Source organism: Ochotona curzoniae, unplaced genomic scaffold (genome assembly GCF_017591425.1).
Source record: "Ochotona curzoniae isolate NIBS_2020 unplaced genomic scaffold, NIBS_Ocur_1.0 contig_2688, whole genome shotgun sequence".
Taxonomy (NCBI): domain Eukaryota; kingdom Metazoa; phylum Chordata; class Mammalia; order Lagomorpha; family Ochotonidae; genus Ochotona; species Ochotona curzoniae.
In genome coordinates this window covers 22085738-22103974 of record NW_024465553.1, presented here as the reverse complement: position 1 = coordinate 22103974, position 18237 = coordinate 22085738, and the positions used below count along the sequence as shown (strand labels likewise).

The following is an 18237-nucleotide window of genomic DNA, read 5'->3' as shown; positions in this document are numbered from 1 at the left end:
CAGGAGGAAGAACCAATCTATGCCCTAGTGAAAGGGAACTGGAAGGTCAACTCTGAAAGCTTGCCCTCCTCCTGGCTGACTGCTACTGTGCATCCTCCCCACTCCGGTCCTCCTGACCCTTCTGGAAATCTTTGCACATCCAATCCTCTTGGGAGGGTGACTCATGGTACAGATGTTCACTGGAGAACTGAGAAGATCCCAGGCTGGACCTGGGGGTGGCAGAAGAACCTGGGAAATGGGGTCAATTTCCTCTCCCACGTCAGACCAGCCTGCATGATCAGCCAAAGAAATGGAAGCATTCGGATGACATATTTTCAGGGACTGTAGATTTCAACTCTTATAGATCTCTTTCTTCTGGATACTAGACACAGCCCTGGAGTCGGGACCAAGTCCAGAAGATTGTAGTTAGTCTTGCCCTAATGTGATTTGTTTGTTTGAGCATCCTGGAACTACTGTGTGAAGCTGGACCTTCCCATTTTTGATCATGCAAGTTTTTTGAAAGAGTTCCTTCTGGGTTCAATACAATGATTCAATTGGTTGATCATCAATTTGCAAGTGCCACTAGGATTTCATATGGGTACTGATTCATGTCCTAGTGGCTCCACTTTCCATCCAGCTCTCCGGTTATGGCCTGGGAAAGCAACACAGGATGGCCCAAAGCCTTGGGACCCTGCACGCATGTGGGAGACACAAAATAAGCTCCTGTCTGCTGTCTTCAGATTGGCTCAGCTCTGGCCATTGTGGACACTTGGGAAGTGAACCAACAGATGGAAGATATTTTTCTCTTTGTCTTTTCTTCTCTCTGTAAATTTACCTTTCCAATAAAAATGAATCTTTTTAAAAAGTTCCCTCTGGCTCAGCTGTTAAGAAGATAAAGATTTGCATTATCTCCTTGCTTTATTTAATTTCTTAGAGGAAACATAAAGCAAAAGAGAGGAGCTCAGCCTGCTGGTTTAGTAAGTAGTGTTTTATCTTACCCATCCATAGCCTTCTTGGCACATAGTATTTGGGTGCAAAGTAAGTTGTCTGCTTACACATTTTTCAAACATCTTCTAATGCTAGCATTTTGTTGTCAGAGAGAAATGACAATTATGGCTTAGATGACAGAGACACTGAGCTCCAGCATGGATAAGACAAGCTGTAGGACTTAAATTTGATACATAAATGAAGAAAATTCAAATCCTGATCATCTCTTTCATCCAATTTATCTCTTCTCCCCTCTCCCCTCCCTGCCATCCTGTGGTGTGACTTTTCACTGCAGGTGCTGAGGAATGTAGAGGGGATGTAGGGAGATGCATCTAAGCTTTCAGCCAAATGACATAAGAAGCCACATTTTTTAGCCTCAGTTCTGTCAGTCACTCAATGAGTATCTGGTCCTAAACATGCCCTTTTCTTCAAAAGCAAGTAGATTTTCTAAAAATATATAATATAATATAAAATAATATAAATTATATATTACATATACATTACATATTATATTGTATTCTATTATATTGTATTATATAGTTCTTTTATTACAGAAATTTTCAAGCAGGCAAATGTAGAACAAATAGTATCATGAATCCCCACATACTCATTATCTGGCTTCAATACATATATATCTATATATCCCACTTTTATATTTAAAAGTTGATGTGAAAGACAAAGAGGCATACACAGAGATATGCACCGTCTGTTGACTCACTCCCCAAAGGCCCGTAACAGCTGCGATTGGCCAGGTCAACGTTGAGAGCCTGGAATTCAGTCCAGGTCTCCTTCTGTGGGTGTCAGGAATTCAACCATTTGAATCATCCCCTGGTACCTCGCAGGTGCACATCTGCAGGAAACAAGAATCGGGAACAAAGGTGCAGCTCAAACTCGGGCATTCTGATATGTGATACACATATCCCAAGTGGCGTCCCAATTGTTAGGCCAAATGCTGGCCCTGAGGTTCAACCTTATTATCATTTTGTCTTTGTTGTATCATCTTTGGGTTTCTCCCAAGACATCTGGAGGAGGAGTGCAGAAGTTATATATTTTAAAGAACATTAAAGGTAGCATACAATGTATCTATCGATACGTTATTAGGTGTTTAAATTAAGAACTTTTAAATTTTTCCTGAAAAAAACTTCTTCATATATTCTCTAAGACACTCAGGGACCTTGGTGGCCAATTACTGGAGTTAGGGGCTGATAATAAATAAAGATAAGGAATAAAAAGTTCTTAGACATGATTGCCTAATAGTAATGATCACAAAAGACCCTATTGTAACTCACAACATTACACAAAGAGCCTGCTGCAACTTTCTCCACCAAACACCGTGAACTTGAGCTCAGCCTGTCTGTCCTTCAAATTCCCCAGGCCGTTAGGCTATGCAGGAATAAAGCAATTTCCTTTTGGATGCCAGAGTCACACTCAGTTTTCTTTCCTCTGCCTCCTGACCTGAGATTGGCTCCAGTAGCATACGTAGATGCTGAGCGTGACATTCAAGTTACTGTCTTTGCCCTGGGTTCCGGGTCTGCTCCCTTGTCTTGCCTAGTTCTCAAGCTTTATTAGGATTGGGACAAGCAGTTCCATTTTGTTTCTGGCAGCTTCCACATTTCCTTTCACCTTACCTAACAGCAGAAATATTGTCTTCTTCGGGCAAGAGCAACTTCTAGGTTCGGCCTCTTGGTCATCTTTACAGAAGAGACTGGCCCAGGTTAACTGAGAAAGGCAAAGGCCTTGGTTTTGCACAGACAGCGCTGGGAATGGGTGGCTCAGACCCCCTTAACCTTCCTGGCTTGGCTGACATTTTCCTGTGACCATACTGGCCAGTTTTCTGCCACCTTCCATGCTTAGGTGTACATGTGGCTTCCTAAATTGGATGAAGCAGGCTCTGAGATTACAACCATCCCAGATTCTCTCCAGGATCTTTCATTGTCGCACTGCTCTCACTGTTCCTGGCTTCTCTTAGCCTAGCTCAGAAGCAGCTGCCTGTGAAGCTGGCATCCCATAAGGGCACTGGTTCAAGTCCGGCTATTCTCCTGATCCATCTGTCTGTAAATGGATCTGGTAAGACAGCAGGAATTTCAGGTTCTTGGCTTCAGCCAGGTTCTGTCCTTGCTGTTGTGGCCATTTGTGACCCACTGGATGGAAGAGCTCTCTTTCTCTGTTTCTGACTTTCCTTCTTTTTCTGTAACCCTGTCTTTCTAATAAATAAGTCTTTGAAAACTCTCAATAAAAATGAGATACAAAAGGCAAAAGAGAACTTAATAAAACCTAGAAACAATCAATTCACAGAAAAAAATGTGACTCATGTTCTTAATATGTTCTCCCATTCTAGTGATCAGATCATTGAAAATTAACATGAGATGCTGCAGCTATGATTGTAAACGATCAGATTTTAAAGTATTAGATTGCTAACAACTAGAAATCTTAGCAAAAAATGTAGGAAAATCTGGCAAAATGTAGGAAAACAGGTGTTTTTGCATGTTGCTGGTGTGAGTGGGAGCAATATACAGGCCAGTTCTACTCACAAATGAATATCTGTAGTAATAGTGGTTTTACCCACATCACCAAACTTTCAGACCCTTTAAATGTTTCCAATGCAAAACATTTCCACATCTTATTTGGAAATTAAAAACTGGTAATATCAGCAGACACTGTTAGTTATTTCTTACTCTGACTTTGTTCCAGTGTCTACCTCTTCCTTCTGTAATTTTGATTAACCTATTATAGTTGCTCTCAGTTCTGACTGTATTTTAATTTTAAAATCTTAATTTATTGGGCTCAGCATGATGGCTCCATGGGCTAATCCTTCAACTCCAAGTGTCAGAATCCCATGTAGGGGCCAGTTCCTGTCTCAGCTGCTCCATTTCCCATCCAGCTCCCTGGCTTTGGCCTGGGAAAGCAATGGAGGATAGCCTCAAAGTCTTGGGACTCTGCACCCAGGTGGGAGACCCAGAAGTTCCTGGCCTCTTGTATTGGATCAGCTCAACTATGACCATTGAGGTCATTTACAGAATGAACCAGTGGATGGAAAATCTTTGTCTTCCTTTCTCTCTGTCAATCTGATCTTTCTTTCCAATGAAAATAAATAAATCTTTAAAATTCCAATTTATTTATTTGAGATAATAAGAGAGAAATAAAGCAGGAAATAGAACTCCAGGATTGGGAGTGGGTCATATCAGACTGGACTGCACCATCCTCTAGCAGGTGCAAGATCTTGGGCTGTGGTTGGGTGTGGCGGGGGAAATTTGGGGACTTCCCTGATAAACTGCAGCTCACACTGGTGAGCATGAGCACCAGGGGAGCAGTGGGTTGGGCTGGACAGTAATGCATCACCCATTGGCATATGTGTGGGCTAGGTCGGGGGCAGGTTTTGCTGAGTTAAGCCACAGTACCCATGAGTGTGTATAAGATCTGGGTGGGAAGCAGGATGGGCCTGGCTTGGCTGCAACACATGCCAGAATGTGCAAAAATTGGGTTTGGAGGCAGGCCTGGTGAAGGTTACTGGAGGTTGTCCTGACGACCATAGCATTTGCTGGTTCATGTGAGATGGGCCTGGGAGTGGAACTGACCAAGTAGCTGCATCCACTGGTATGTGCACTGGCTGGTGCAGGTGATGGACTGAACCTGACCCTGCACCAGCTGGTGCACACAAGAGTCAAGTTTGGGGATACTCCAGATGAGGTTTCTTGGGGGACTCCCAACTAGACCACTGGACTCAGATCCCGGTCTTAGGGAAAATCACAATATATGTGGTCAGCCTTGGAAAGCAAGTGTCAGGACTGGGCCTTCTTGATTCCTGATGCCTGTGCAATAGAGAACATGTCCAGATGCACACAAATGACATGACAGCCAGCTCATCTAAGTCAACAGAGGATGTCGAGTACTTCATCAAAAAATGGAAAGCAGAACAGGTTAAACAATTCTCCTAGCCAGGCTTTGCAGCAAATGTCTAGGTCTGGATACACTGAACTAGATCTGGTCAGCCAATAGACCTTAAAAACCATTCAAGAAGCACCCTCAGAACATTCTTCCTTACGTTGGGTTTCTAAGGTGATGTCCAATAATCTTCTTCATCCCCGGACACTGAAGTAATTTGACAGCAAGGAGCAGATACCCATTCCCCCGCAGGAGGAATGACCTATGGACACAGGAGGGGAAAAAAAAAAAAAGAAAAAAAAGAACTGAAACATTTATCTCACCCACCTTTCTCTACACCTTGACCCTCTCAACCCTAACCAGAGGCCCATATGGGCAGGCATTCCTCTCAACTAGTAAGCAATATTAAAAATAAAATGAAAAAATTAAAAATATAATGCACAGGTAGACATTTTTTGCCTTCTGTTGGATGCTGTCAAGGTTAGATGTGACACCTTACTCTGTCTTCATCACCTTGAGTCCACAAATGTGGAGCTGGGCTGGCCCAAGGACTGAGCTCATAGGTCGAGGGAATGGTGAAGAAGAAGAGGTAGAAACCAAGTTCACTCATGACGCCAGAGTTGCTCAAGTAACCCAGACTGGAGCTACCCTCCCTTGAGACATTTCAATGCATGAGGTACTAAATTATCCTTCAGTGTTTATTTCTATACCCTGATGGATACAGTAGTGTTGTGTTGAGCCCTGTTTATTACACAATCATATAAAATTACCACAATACACCTGCCTTAACCCCCCTCTTTTTTTGCCATTAATACCTGTCTAAGGCAGGTGCTTCCCTGACCTGGTTTCATCAGTCTGAGTTTCCTCATCTGCCCAGTGTTGATTTTCCTCCGCCCCCAAGGCCTTTTATCTTCTGTTGTTTTCAGTATCCACTGATAACATCCTAGTGCAGAAAACCGTGATAGTCCTACCACACCTTCAGAGCTATCCCTGTACATTTTACAGCTAGCATACAGCTGTGTTTTCTGCAAATAGATGGCATCTGTTAGCCGAGACAATCAGCTGAGAGGATCCTGGAAAGAACACGGGGAATTACTTGTTCTGGTACAGGAGAAGATGAACTGCTACGACAAACAGTGCTGTTATTGGTATACTAGAATAAAAGGGCAGCTCTTGCTCATGTCACTGTCCCTTGTGAGAATGGGAGGGGGAGTGTGGTGCTGCTTCATAAGGCCTTAACATCAAAGTTCCTATGCAGTTACATCTTGCTTAGCATTAACAGTCATAAGTTGTTAAAGTTTTTTTTGGGGGGGAGAATCTTAAGCCATATTTTAAACTTTGCAGTATATAAGTGATTAAGCATGGTTTTACAGAACTTTGCATTTTAACAATTGAAGAATAGAAAAGTTTTAGGCAGGTGAGCAATGAAATCCCCAAAAAGCTAGTGAGTGAGGAAGAATTTATCTCTACATCCTACCTAGTAAAGACCAGGAGAAGCAAATAGGGAGCCTGACCAGTAAGTACAGGCTGAGCTATTATAGGCTAGTTGGCCTTTTGCCTGGCTGTCCCAGACTTTCCATATCAGTGTCTATCTGAAAAGCCAAATGGGAAGCCTGATCAATAAGGTACAAGCTGAGTGATTATCAACTAGCTGATCTTTATTAGTATCTGTCTATCTGAACTAATTTTGGGGCTCATAAGCAACCCTGATGGTCGGCATAAGAGAGGGCTGGGAGCCAAGGCTGGAACTAGATAAGGACCAGAGAAAGCTCCTCTCCTGAGTCCAGAAGGAAATTTACAATCCTTTTTATCTCTGAATGCCACCCATGGCTCCTGGCTGTAGTTCCGATGTCACCAGACCCTTTGAGAGGGTTTTGGGCTGCTACCATGCCGTGTGGGAAATCCAATAGGAAATGAGTGACCTCAGAGGTCTCAGCCTCCGAGGGCATTCACGTTCCCTGTGATCTCCTAGGCATTCGGGATACGGTTCTCAGTGTCCATACTGACAATCCTCGATGAAGTATCCATCGTTTCTGTGGCGAAAGCACTTGGAAGGCCTCCGGGAGTCTCCGGGACTAGGATAGAGACCTCCTCTTATCCTCCTGTTCCACCCTGAGATCCTCTCCTGCTCTGTACACACAGCCTCCTTTTAAGAGGTTGTCAGGGTTGTTCTTGGATCCCACCACAAATTTTTATGGTTTTTCTAATGCCTAAGGCTGTTAAGAATTTGTTATCCATAAATAATAAGTTACACTTAAAGTCTTCCTCAAACATTCTAAGAAGGGGGAGAATTTCTCTGCACTCCTGATCTGTAGTGAAACAAGAGGAATATTAAACAAATTCAGTTTTTCAGTTCTTAGAGGCAGTTCCACTGGGGGTGCAGTGTTGTATTCAAGGGAGTTGCTGTACTTCCAAGCTCAGATGAGCCATAGGGAAACCCACAGTTTTGAGGATCCATCAGGGAATTCTAGGGACAAGAGCGTAACTTTTCCCACGGATTATTAGTATTCCAGAATATCAATCATTCAGTTGTTTTATCAAATACATCATGAGGTCAGGGACAGTTGTGCTTGATATGCCAATCTCTTAAAATCCCTTATGTCACCCGGTGTTGGGAGGGGTCTAGCCTCTTCCTCTTCCATTGTCTCCTTGATGGAGATGGATCTTTCAGGATGAGGTCGCGAAGTTGTCTTACTGGAGGGGCTTCCTCCGATGGATGGGGTCCAGGGCACATTTTCCCCAGGATTACCATGACTATTGATGCTTGCTTGCTTGGGTATTGGAGAGCATCCTATAGCCTTAAATCTACTTTGTTTACACTTCAAAGAGATCTGGTGACCTTACGGTATCTCATGTTTCTGAGTACAGTCAGCAGTTAGCTATGTTAGATTTAGAATGAGTGTTCCAGTTTTCTGTTACAATACATCTTTGTTCCCTGTTTATATCAGGTGGTTTTCAGGTCCACCTACACCATTATTGCTCCTTGGTTATGTTTGTTCATAATGTTGCTTTGCTCTCAAATGAGAAATTGGATATGTTCCTGGGGGAAGAGATAACGACAGCGATATCACTGTACACAGCTCAAGCGTCATACTGAAAACAGAAGATAACTGAGTTTGACTTCTGCTTTCCCCAAGGAATGCACAGTTGCTTTACAAGATTTATGATTTTGGTTTGCTTTAAATAGACAACAGCACCTAAAAACTGGATAATTAGCTTTTAAAAGAATTGTAGAGTTCCATTTTTCTCCCATTAGACGGGAAAATATCTAGCTTGGTATTTATTTGGAAAGTTAGTAGTTTGGTAACTATTGAAGCAAGACTGGGAATTAAAGCATTCCCTACACTACTGGTGGGAGAGTTCGTTGTTACCATGTCTTTGTAGGGTGTTGTTTTGAATAGGACTCTTGAATGTACGTAGAGTTTAACATTTTAACATTATGCAATTAAAAGGAACAAAAACTAATCCAAGCATAGTGCTTGGACAGTGGGCTAAGTGAGGGGTCATTCAGTCACTGAAGGTGTGCACTCAGGTTTTCATAAGAAGGCTTTTTTATAAAAGCCAGTTTGGACCTAGCTACACTGCTTCCAAGCTCACTCAATTGATCATTTGCCACTGCAATCCTCTGGCTCTATCAGATAGCTGGATCAATGGTGTTCACCTGATCTTGGACTGAATCTTTGAAACCACGAGCCACAATAAACCAGGCTGGTTGGGATGTGGGACAGACAGGACCAGTTTGCAGTACATCTTGGCAAGCCCAGGAATTAGGATGAGGGTGGGCCTGGTAGGGGTTATTGTGGGTCCTTCCAACTAGGCTACAATTCCCACTGGTTTGCATGAGGGCCAAGTGTGTAGTGGGCAGGATCGGGATGGACTGCAACACCCATTAGTTTGCATAGAAGACAGGGCTGGAGACAACTGACCCAGCATTGCAACTACCAGTGTGCGTGTAGGCTGATTTGGACAACAGACTATACTGGACCCTGTATTGGCATGCACACACAAGAATCAGGTCTGGGATCACCTCAGATGAAGTTTCTTTCAGAATCTCCCCAACTGAACTGCTGGGTTGAGAACCCCAAACTTGGAGAAAATTGTAGGTTCCATGGTCTGACTGTGGAGTGCATGTGTCAGAGCTGGGCCTCCTCAGTGGCTTAGACAGAGCAGTGGCCAGCATATCCAGAAACACATGGAGGATATGGCAGTACATTGAACCTGCAGAGGACACCTGCTACCATAACAGAGGATGGAAGACAGAACAAATTCATCGACTACCCCAGCCAAGTGTTGGCAGAGAGTATCAGGGCAAATGGAGTCTCTAAGGTGTGAACTATGTGAACCAATGGATTCTGGAAAGGTTTCATCGAGCTTGGAGTGGCAAGATTGGCAGTAATTCAGAACTGTGGGACTATCAAACCCTCTTGAGCAGGATCCTTGGAGTTTGTCCCACACCAGGGACCCTGGAATGGCATCGGGTAGCTGTTCTCCATCTCAGGATATGGAGGTGGTGGAGAGGCTAGGTGTGGCTTCTCCTTTTGTCTCCCATAGATGCAGAAAGGAAAAAAACAGAGAATGTATGTAAACGGTGGTCTCACCCACATTCCTGTAGCCCTTGACCCTTTGTACCCTAATCAAGTATGTAAAAATCAAAAATAAAAATTAAAAAAAGAAAAGCAGGTTTCTGATACAGGGTACATTAGTAATTTTTAAAACATGTGAGGCTTGACATAAATCCTACGCCAAAGAATTACTAGTGATGATGGGGAATCATCTGGAGCAAGTTTGAGAGTTGAAGGCCATGTGTTCTTTCTCACTCACCTTTCGTAATTTGGAAGGCACCCACATACACCATTGGGTCACTGTGCAAATATCCATCAAAGCTGAGGCTGGGCCCGGCAGAAGTTAGCAACTCAATCTGTCCCTTATGTGGGTGGTAAGGATCAAACTGTTGGCGCCTCACCTGTTACCTCCTAGGCATACATTGGCAGGAAGCTGACAGTGGGAGGTGAAGCTGGGGCTTACAGCCAGGTCATCTGATACAAGAGGCTGGCATCCCAAGCAGCATCTTACTCACTGGGTCAAACACCGGAGCTCCCACTCCCAACCTCTTTTCTCCTTCCAGAGGGTATGAGAGGAAAGGGCAGGTAAGGTGTGAGGACAGAGCAGCGCAGAGAAGCCAGGGAGCCAAGACACTTGTTGGACCGACGCTTTATTGTGACCTGTTTGTAAAACATTTAATGCCTCAACATGTGCATTGGGTTTGGTGCCGCTGTTGTTTGCTGGAGACCACAGTGTAATGTTCAAAGGTCTTTCGTCTCATCTTATGTCAGTCTGGTCAACGGCTGCCTATTTCATAGCTCAAACAGAGGAAAGTCAGGAAAATTTGGGTCTTGACATCCCAAATGTAGGGTTTCAAGAGTTGCGACTCATTCATATAAAGTGCTTTTTCAGTGCAAAAAAAAAAGTAGACCGAGAAGGGCTGGCTGCCGCTGGGGGCGTGGGACACATTCTGTGACTCAAGGAAGGAAAAGTAGCTTGGGAAACTCCACCCCAAAAGAATCTAGAATTTTCCTTACAGCCTGCCTCCTCTCTAATAGGACCAAAATAGGACTCTGACAGCTGTCAATACTAGTTGCTTATTTGATTCCAAGGACTCTTGGTTCATAGGGGAATCCAGAGGGTTTCCAAGCACCAGGAATAGAGGTTAGCTTCTTGTGCCTATTTGTCTTTAGCAGTGGAGGTGAGATGCAGAAGCTGAGCTCTGGCTCCACTTGGCTCGCCTTGAGGCCTTTTGTTTGCAAATCTATGACATGGAGCAGGGCACAGCCTTCCTCAAACACTGTCCCATCTTGGGGGAGAGGGTTGGTTGGGGAGGAAGGGAGGAGACGAGCCAGTACAGCACCCTCGCCCCACCTGGTGTGACCTACTCATTTTCCTTTCTCTGACTCCTTCTGTTCAGATATAGCCAAGAAGTGGCTCTGCTATCTCATTGCTTGCATGTTGGTTGTTCCAAAGAGATCCAAGGCAAATGGGCGAGACCAGGAGTAAACAGCTCGCTAAGGAGCTCAAGGGACCCCATCAGGAGGGACGTCTAGCAGACAAAAGTCAGCCTTTCAGTCCTGCGATCCGACTACCATTTCAATTTCTACCCCCTCCCAGAGGGAGTTCACATTTTCTCTCCTACCAGCACTACAACAGGTTACTTCTGAGGGCCAGCTCTGTGCTGTGAGTGCCCACAACCACACACCTGATGAGAGGTTGGCGTTATGCTCTGCTCCCCTCTGGAGGAGCCTCAACGGGGCTTGTCTAGCCCACAGGCCAGCCTTCCAGCTCTGACTGCAGCGCACACGCAGCTCCTACCGCCTTCAGCTGCCAGCCTCTGAATGCTCCCCTGGGCAGCTAACCTTCCAGAACACTTAGCTTAATTCCATGTGCTTGTGAGAGGAGATGCCTAGCAAATGGTTTCACTCTGCAGGTAGCATATGCCCCAGTGCCATGTCTGAATCTGGGGAAGTACAAGAAGGGACAAGAGGCTATCCGTGGTGTGTTCTAGGATGCTCAGCGAAGCCCTTCTGCCTAAGAGGAGCTACCCAAGTGTTTCCACGTGGAAGGGATTCTGTACAAACAGGACAACCCGGGTTAAGAACCAAAACGCAGGGGTGGGGGTCGGGAGACCAGATTGGTTGCAGCCTAAAGCAAAGTGTGTCTCTTCAGTGGGGGAGGGTTTCATTTGTTCAGAGATGCTGGGGCGTAAACACAAATGCACTGGCGCATGCGCACACGTGTGCGAGGGTGTGCACACACTCACTCACTCTGAGGTAGAAGGAAGCGGCCATCTCCAGACAGAGTCCACAATTCTATGGGAACATGGCACTTGTGTGAAAGGTCCCGACCTTGCCGGAGAAGGTGAGCAGGGCCCGATCCAGTGCTTTCCCCTCCCAGGCAGAGCCGGAGAAGTCCCAGTCCAGGAGAGGACAGTGGTGGAAGGTGTCACCCCCATTCTCAGGCTACGTTTCCCCTGATCCCGCTGGCTCAGGGTCACTTCCTGGAGCCCGAGCTATGGGCACCTCGGGCGTGGCTTGTCAGAAGCCACTGGGCACAGATATCCTGTACCACTGTGTCGCCGCTGCTCTTGGCAGCCTGCTGCACCTGCTGGACGAGGGTTGTGGCCCGGGAGTGCTCTTGCTTCACAGCAATCAAGTATGCAGAACGCAGTTTGCAACATGTCAGGTAGGCCCGAACCTGGCAACGGAATACAAGACAGTGGATCACTGATCATCATCACGGAATTGAATCGCCAGCAAACAAGCAGGGCTGTGCCAGAAGACAGACTTCGCTGGCTCCCCAACCCACTGAGTAACTGAATGCTTGCCTGGTATTGTTTTGTAGCATCTCTTTAAATGTGCTAGACATTAAGTTACTACAAATAAGCCAAGACTTTTGAAAAGAATGCAGGTAGATGGACAGGCGGAGTCTCACGTCTCTCCCCCCGCACAGCTCTCCCTGCTACCACAGGCTCCCGGCATCCTCCTGTCTTCAGAGCCAGCACTGTCATCCCTTGCAGGCTGCGATCTTATAGCTATTTGGGTGTTTGACGGGTATGTGCCTCCTTAACCAGGTTTCCTGAGGGCAGGCATCGTGTCTGCTTTTTCTACCCTCGTGTATCACTGGTGCCCAGCAGAGAGGTTGACACAGAGTAGATGCTCAAGAAATGCATGAGTGAAAGAATGAATCCGTGAACAATCATATCTCCCCACTTACAACAGACATATAGAACTTCTCTATTTTTCAGTATTCAACCTGTTGAACTTAAAAAAAAGTTCCTTTTAACAGGAAACCTGGGGAGGAAAACACACACACGAACCAGCGACTGCTTGACCTCTTCTGTCTGGGCTGGAGGCGTGGGCGCCTCCTACGCTCCCCAGTTGAGGAATGCCGAGCATGGTGGAGGCCTGCTGTGATCACCATGACCCTGACAAGCTGTGATCTGGGCTGGTAAGCAGCGAGACCCTCATGGGCTGCACAGACGCCCTCTGGCAACATGCTTTTTTCCCCACACATGTCCCTCTGTGTCAGAAACAGGGGACTGTATGGGCTTAGCGTAGAAATGTTCCATCTTTGTTTCAAGTCTCGGTCCCCAAAGTCTTCCTTTCCTGAACTCTGATCCACATGGGTGTCCAGCATGTCCTGCGCTCGGTGAAGTGACCAGGATCCTGTAGTCTGGGCACCTACTTGAGAGGAGTTCTCACAGGGGCTGCCAGCTTTACCGGGTGCCCTGGATGCTACATAGATTTCCCAAACTGGCAGCAGAATTCCTGCCTAGAGGAGCAGAGCAATTTGCTGGAGAGGCTGGGAGAGAAAGTGGCTGACTTCTGGCAAGACAGGGCTGCCGAGGGAAGACATCTGAAAAAACGATGGTGATGACCCAGATCTGAGTGTGCGCTTTCCTAGGGCTCAAGCCCCATGGAGGGGAAGCGCAGAGCCAACTGGGAAAGGAACCCCATCATCTGGGCATCAGGAGGGCTGGGTAGCTGTCATGCTGTCAGGCTCTTACTCTGGTTCTAGAAAAGTAATTACCCACCTTCCCCAGGAGGAATTCATGACTTGAGCTGCTTAATCCCTTGCTGGAGATCCCATTTGGTACTGGGATCAGCAACACTGTGGATGGGAAAGAGCCAGTGCTGGATAAGGGGCTGTTTGCCTGGCGTCTTCTTTATGAGGGATACAGCTGATAGCTCACTGCTCTCTGACAGCCAGCCTGGCCCAGCATCTCTGGGCCTGGTGATTTTCCTGCAGAAAGGAAGGCACTGACCCAGTGGTTAGCCACACATGGGGGTACCTGGGAGTCCTTAGATTGTGGCTGGCATTCCTCACAAAGGCGGTGGGCGCAGAGGTGTGCCAGTTCCCATGACACGGGATTGGGGGGCAGTTCATGGGCCCTAGGGGAGAGGCCCATTCTAGACAATGAGACTCCAGTAGATGCTGTCAACCAAAGGATTGCCTGGGACACTCTTCACTGTATCCTTTCCCCTCCAAGAGAACAGCAATGTCTGCCTAGTCTGGCAACCCCATTCATTCCATCAGCTTAAGGAAGGAAATGAGAGAATGCTGTCTGGGAAAAGACCACTGTGGAAGTTGGAGGCTTGGGAGCAGCCTGAGATGTGTTTGTCTTGGGCATAAGCAATAGGTTGGTTATCATTTATCTGGTCCCCATATGTTCCTTCCCTTTATATCCTTCCCTCTAAGCCACAGCTCCACCCCTGAATAGCAAAGATGCTGAGCTCCAAAGTTGGACAGAACTGTTCTGAGGACCAGGGGTCAAAGGGCATAGCCAGGGTTGGAGTCATGGCTTACCTTGTTGTCATCGTTGTGTATCGCCTGGATCAGGCTCTCCAGCTCCTGTGCCGAACAGAAACACAGCCGTCATGAGAGGGAGAAGGGGTCCGTCCAGTTCCATCCCAGGTACATTGAGTCTAGGGTGGCAAAGCCTGGATGACTCCTCTCTTGTAGGTTTTGTTCTTTCTTCTTTTTTTTTTTTTAAATTACTTGTTATTTTCTTTATTTTTATTATTCAAAAGGTAGAGCAATGGGGAGTTGGAATGGGGGTTGACAGACTCAGAGATTGTTCATCTGCTGGGTCACCCGGCAGCTCCCCATCACCCCACCCACAACTGGCTGCAATAGCCAGGTGTGGGCCAGGTGGAAGCCAGGAGCCAGCAACTCCATCCTGGTCTCCCACAGGGGTGGCAGGGGCCACAGTGATGTGGACAACCTTCTGCTGCTTTCCCAGCCTCATTCGTAGGGGTTTGGATCAGAAGCAGAGGAGTTGGACTTGAACCAGCAGTCCAACAAGGGATGCTGGCATTCCAAGTGGCTGCTTAGTCTGCTGTGCCCCAATGCTAGTCTCCTTTGTTGTAGATTTAAGTCCTGCTGGAAGAGCAGCAGAGGGAAAGCTAGTGATGACGGTCAGCCTGGGGATTTTGTGCAGCGGAAACAGCCCCAAGAGACCTGTGCAACAGCAATCCTTCATCCATGGGTGTGGTGCCGCTCACCCCACAGAGCAGTCACAAGGGCACAGTTTTGCAGGCAATGGCCTTCCAAGGTCAGCCACTGGCCCACCCTGTCCTCCTCTGGGAACTCAGGAACAAGTTCAACCCCATCAGCTGGGACAGTTCTGGGTGCATGTCATGTACCACCAGGGAACGTTGAGGGACAACTTCTGGGTGAAGGGGTCATCACCATGAACTTAGTTTATGAGCGAAGGTGGATCAGAGCGAGACCTTTATTACAGAGGGGTCAGAAAGACACAGGCATCTTGCAGCGTTTCACACATAGCACAGGGACAGTAAAATGAAGAGGTGGGATGAGAGGACACACAGAGGGAGGACACAAGGGGCAGGGGCAGAGCGCACCTGGGGGGGAATTCTTCTGAACGCTTCCAGGCAGTTGAGGAGGATGGTGTCTCCGTCACTTTTTGCTGCCATGCCCGACTCACTGACACACTTGAGCAGCTGTCGGATCTCACTGTACTTCTCCTTTTCCACCAACTGCCGGGCAGCCCTGCAGTAGGTGGCAGCAGCATCTAGCTGGAAGTCCTGGGATGCAACGTGGGAAAATGGCTTTAGGATGACGGTAGCAAATAGCAGCTATGGTAAACAAGGAAACAGCTACAAAATCCAGGAAGCCATGCACCCTGGACACAGCACCCCTGGGTGCTCAGCTTCTGGGTGTCTGTGTGGTTTGAGTAGTGACGGGAGGCCCACTGAAACCAACCATTGGGGTTTCAGTAGGCCACAGCCACACTTGATCCTTTTATCACAAGAACAGACAATGGACCCTAGGGCCAGCCCCTGTGCAGCCAGAGGATGGGCAGGGGAAGTCCTGGGGTCAGGAACTGTTCTGTGCCTAGCTTCGGGGTCTAGGTGACAGTTTCTGATTAGTTTGTCACTGGTAATTTGGCTCTTGGCTTGGCGGGCCAGAGTCACGCATCTGACCCAGTTCTGTAATGGCCACCTTCTTGACTTCATCCTTAAAGCATGTGTAAATCTGCTTTTTTGGGGCTCAAGATTTTTGGAGGAATAATCTCTCCCAGACCAACGGTTAGGCATAAGCTTGGATAATCCCAGTCATACCTGTAGAACACGGAATGCAATTCCAAACCCATCTTCCACATTTTTCCCCCCAAGCATGACCTGAAAAAGAGAGGGAAGCATGTTTAGGGATGCAATAATGACTGTAGCAAGTCCTCCAGCAAGGACAAGCACACCCAGGTATTCGACTACGCAACCAATATTGATCAAGACCCTACTCAGTGCCAGACGCTAGGGATACAAGAGCTGTCAAATGGGCTTTATATACTTATTCAAATTTGTGGCAAACATGCAATACTTGGCCCTTTTAATGACAGAGACAATAAATGTAAAACCAGGATCGGTGCATGAGTGGAACAGGAAGATGCTTCTATATTAAATCGAAAGCCCTATGTACATGACAGAACACTCTGAATGATAAAATGTGTTAAAAAATGAGTCATAAAACTAAAAAACAAAAAAAAAATTTTGCTCCCTAGCTCTCTGTGGCTCACATTCTAGAGGGGTAGAAGCCATCAAACAACTGGGACAGGGGTGAGCATTTGGCAGGTAGTTGAGGTACTGCTTGGAATGCCTGCATCTCACATTGGTGTGTCTGGGTTCGAATCCCAGTCCAGCTCTCTGCTGATGTGCACCCTGCTGTGTGCATGGGGGAGCAGCAGCAGTGATGGCTCAAGTACTTGGTTTCCCAACATCCACGTGGAAGATCCAGATTGAGTTCCAGGATCCTGGCTTAGTTTGATCCAACTCTAGCTACTGCAGACATTTTAGGAGTAAATCAACAGATGGAAGATCTCTGTGTCTTTTTTTTTTTTTTTTAAGATTCACTTATTTTTATTGGAAAGTTAGATATACAGAGAGGAGGAGAGACAGAGAGAAAGATCTCCTGTCCACTGTTTCACTCCCCAAGTGGCTGCAATGGCCAGAACTGAGCCAATTAGAAGCTAGGAGCCCAGAGCCTCTTCTGGGTCTCCCACGTGGGTCTACAGGGTCCCAAGGCTCTGGGTCATTCTTGACTGCTTTTCCAGGCCACAGGCAGGGAGCTGGATGGGAAGTGGGATCACCGGGACACCAATTGGTGCCCATATGGGATCCCGGTGTGTGCAAGGTGAGGACTTTAGCCACTACGCTACCATGCTGGGCCCCTGTCTGTGTCTTTCAGACAAAACAAAAACAGATGAGATTTGCAAGAAGCAAACACAACCCGACTGCAGTAATTCCTAGACCTTACAACGCAGGTCAGTGTTCCAAGTGAGAACCTGAACTACTGTACATACCTTGCAGGCGACATCCATTTTCATGTGGTTATTTCCAAACAGGGTTGGCAGAGGCAAGGTGGTGATTTCAGAGGTCCCTGCACTTTCGCATCGATGTAAGAACCGGGTCACTTCCATCTGCAGCTGGAGCGTATTCATGTGCCTGGGTGGACAGAAGGTACAGGCTCCAGCCTCAGGAGGGGCTGCAGGGACGGGCCGAGGAAGGCTGGACAACTGAGCACTCATCAGAAGATGGTGATGGAAAAGGGACCTGGACTACCTTAGGGCAGTTATGACAAAAGCAACACAGGAGTCCTGGGGCCTCACACAGACAACAGCTAAAGTGTACTGGGGGGACAGGACGCTCCCCAGCCACTAGATCCACTGTTATCTACGAAGCATTCATGCGCCAAGGACTGTACAGAGGGTAAGAGGGCTGTGAAGGGGAGAGGACTGTGTAGTCATTCAACCTCAAGGGACAAGAGTGGTGGGGGTGTCTTTAATGCTGTGCTGTGAAGCTCTCGGAAAGCCAGTGACTGAGCTTGGCAGGGAAGAAGAGTAGCAGCAGGAGACAAAGCTGGGGCCGGACGACCCAGGACCATTGTGGCCAAGTGGCAGGAATTTGGAGTTTGCTCCAATTATGGTCCCATTGTGGTCCCAGTGTTTTCTCCACCCTGCTCCTCCCCTGCAGGCTCCCCTGCAGGCTGAAGAGCTGCAACAGACTGAGTGTCCCAGTGATGACTCCTGCTGCTTGTTTACTATTTCAGGGAACCAGAGGCACCTTCCTGGGACACTGCGTGCCCCTGGAGCCTGGAACTACCTCGACACTTCGGCTGCCGTCATCTTCTTCCGGAAGAGGGTGGTTTTCTTCCTTCCAGAGCCACGGGATGTTTCTTGGAGGTAGATCTTCAGGTGGTCCTTGGCCTTAAGCAGCCACGATAGCTTCTCTCCCAGTTCTGTGTATGACTTTGCTTTGTGACTGAAGAACCGGATGCAGGTCATGGCGGCCCGGACTTGGTCCTAGATAGGAAGGTGAATAT

At 47.2% G+C, this 18237-nt stretch overlaps 1 protein-coding gene across 3 annotated transcripts in view; it reads right to left on the bottom strand.

The window, feature by feature from the left end:
* Positions 1–10044: 10044 nt before the first annotated feature.
* ZFYVE26 (zinc finger FYVE-type containing 26) overlaps positions 10045–18237 on the bottom strand; it is a 62327-nt gene continuing 54134 nt past the window's right edge. For all 3 annotated transcript variants that reach the window (XM_040975405.1, XM_040975406.1, XM_040975407.1), the window contains exons 36-41: positions 18018–18217; positions 17219–17360; positions 15984–16043; positions 15264–15446; positions 14206–14250; positions 10045–12093 (exon numbers count right to left, since the gene is read on the bottom strand). In XM_040975405.1, the coding sequence (XP_040831339.1) occupies positions 11890–12093; positions 14206–14250; positions 15264–15446; positions 15984–16043; positions 17219–17360; positions 18018–18217 (834 nt within the window). In that variant the 3' untranslated portion in view covers positions 10045–11889. The remainder of the gene's footprint in view (positions 12094–14205; positions 14251–15263; positions 15447–15983; positions 16044–17218; positions 17361–18017; positions 18218–18237) is intronic.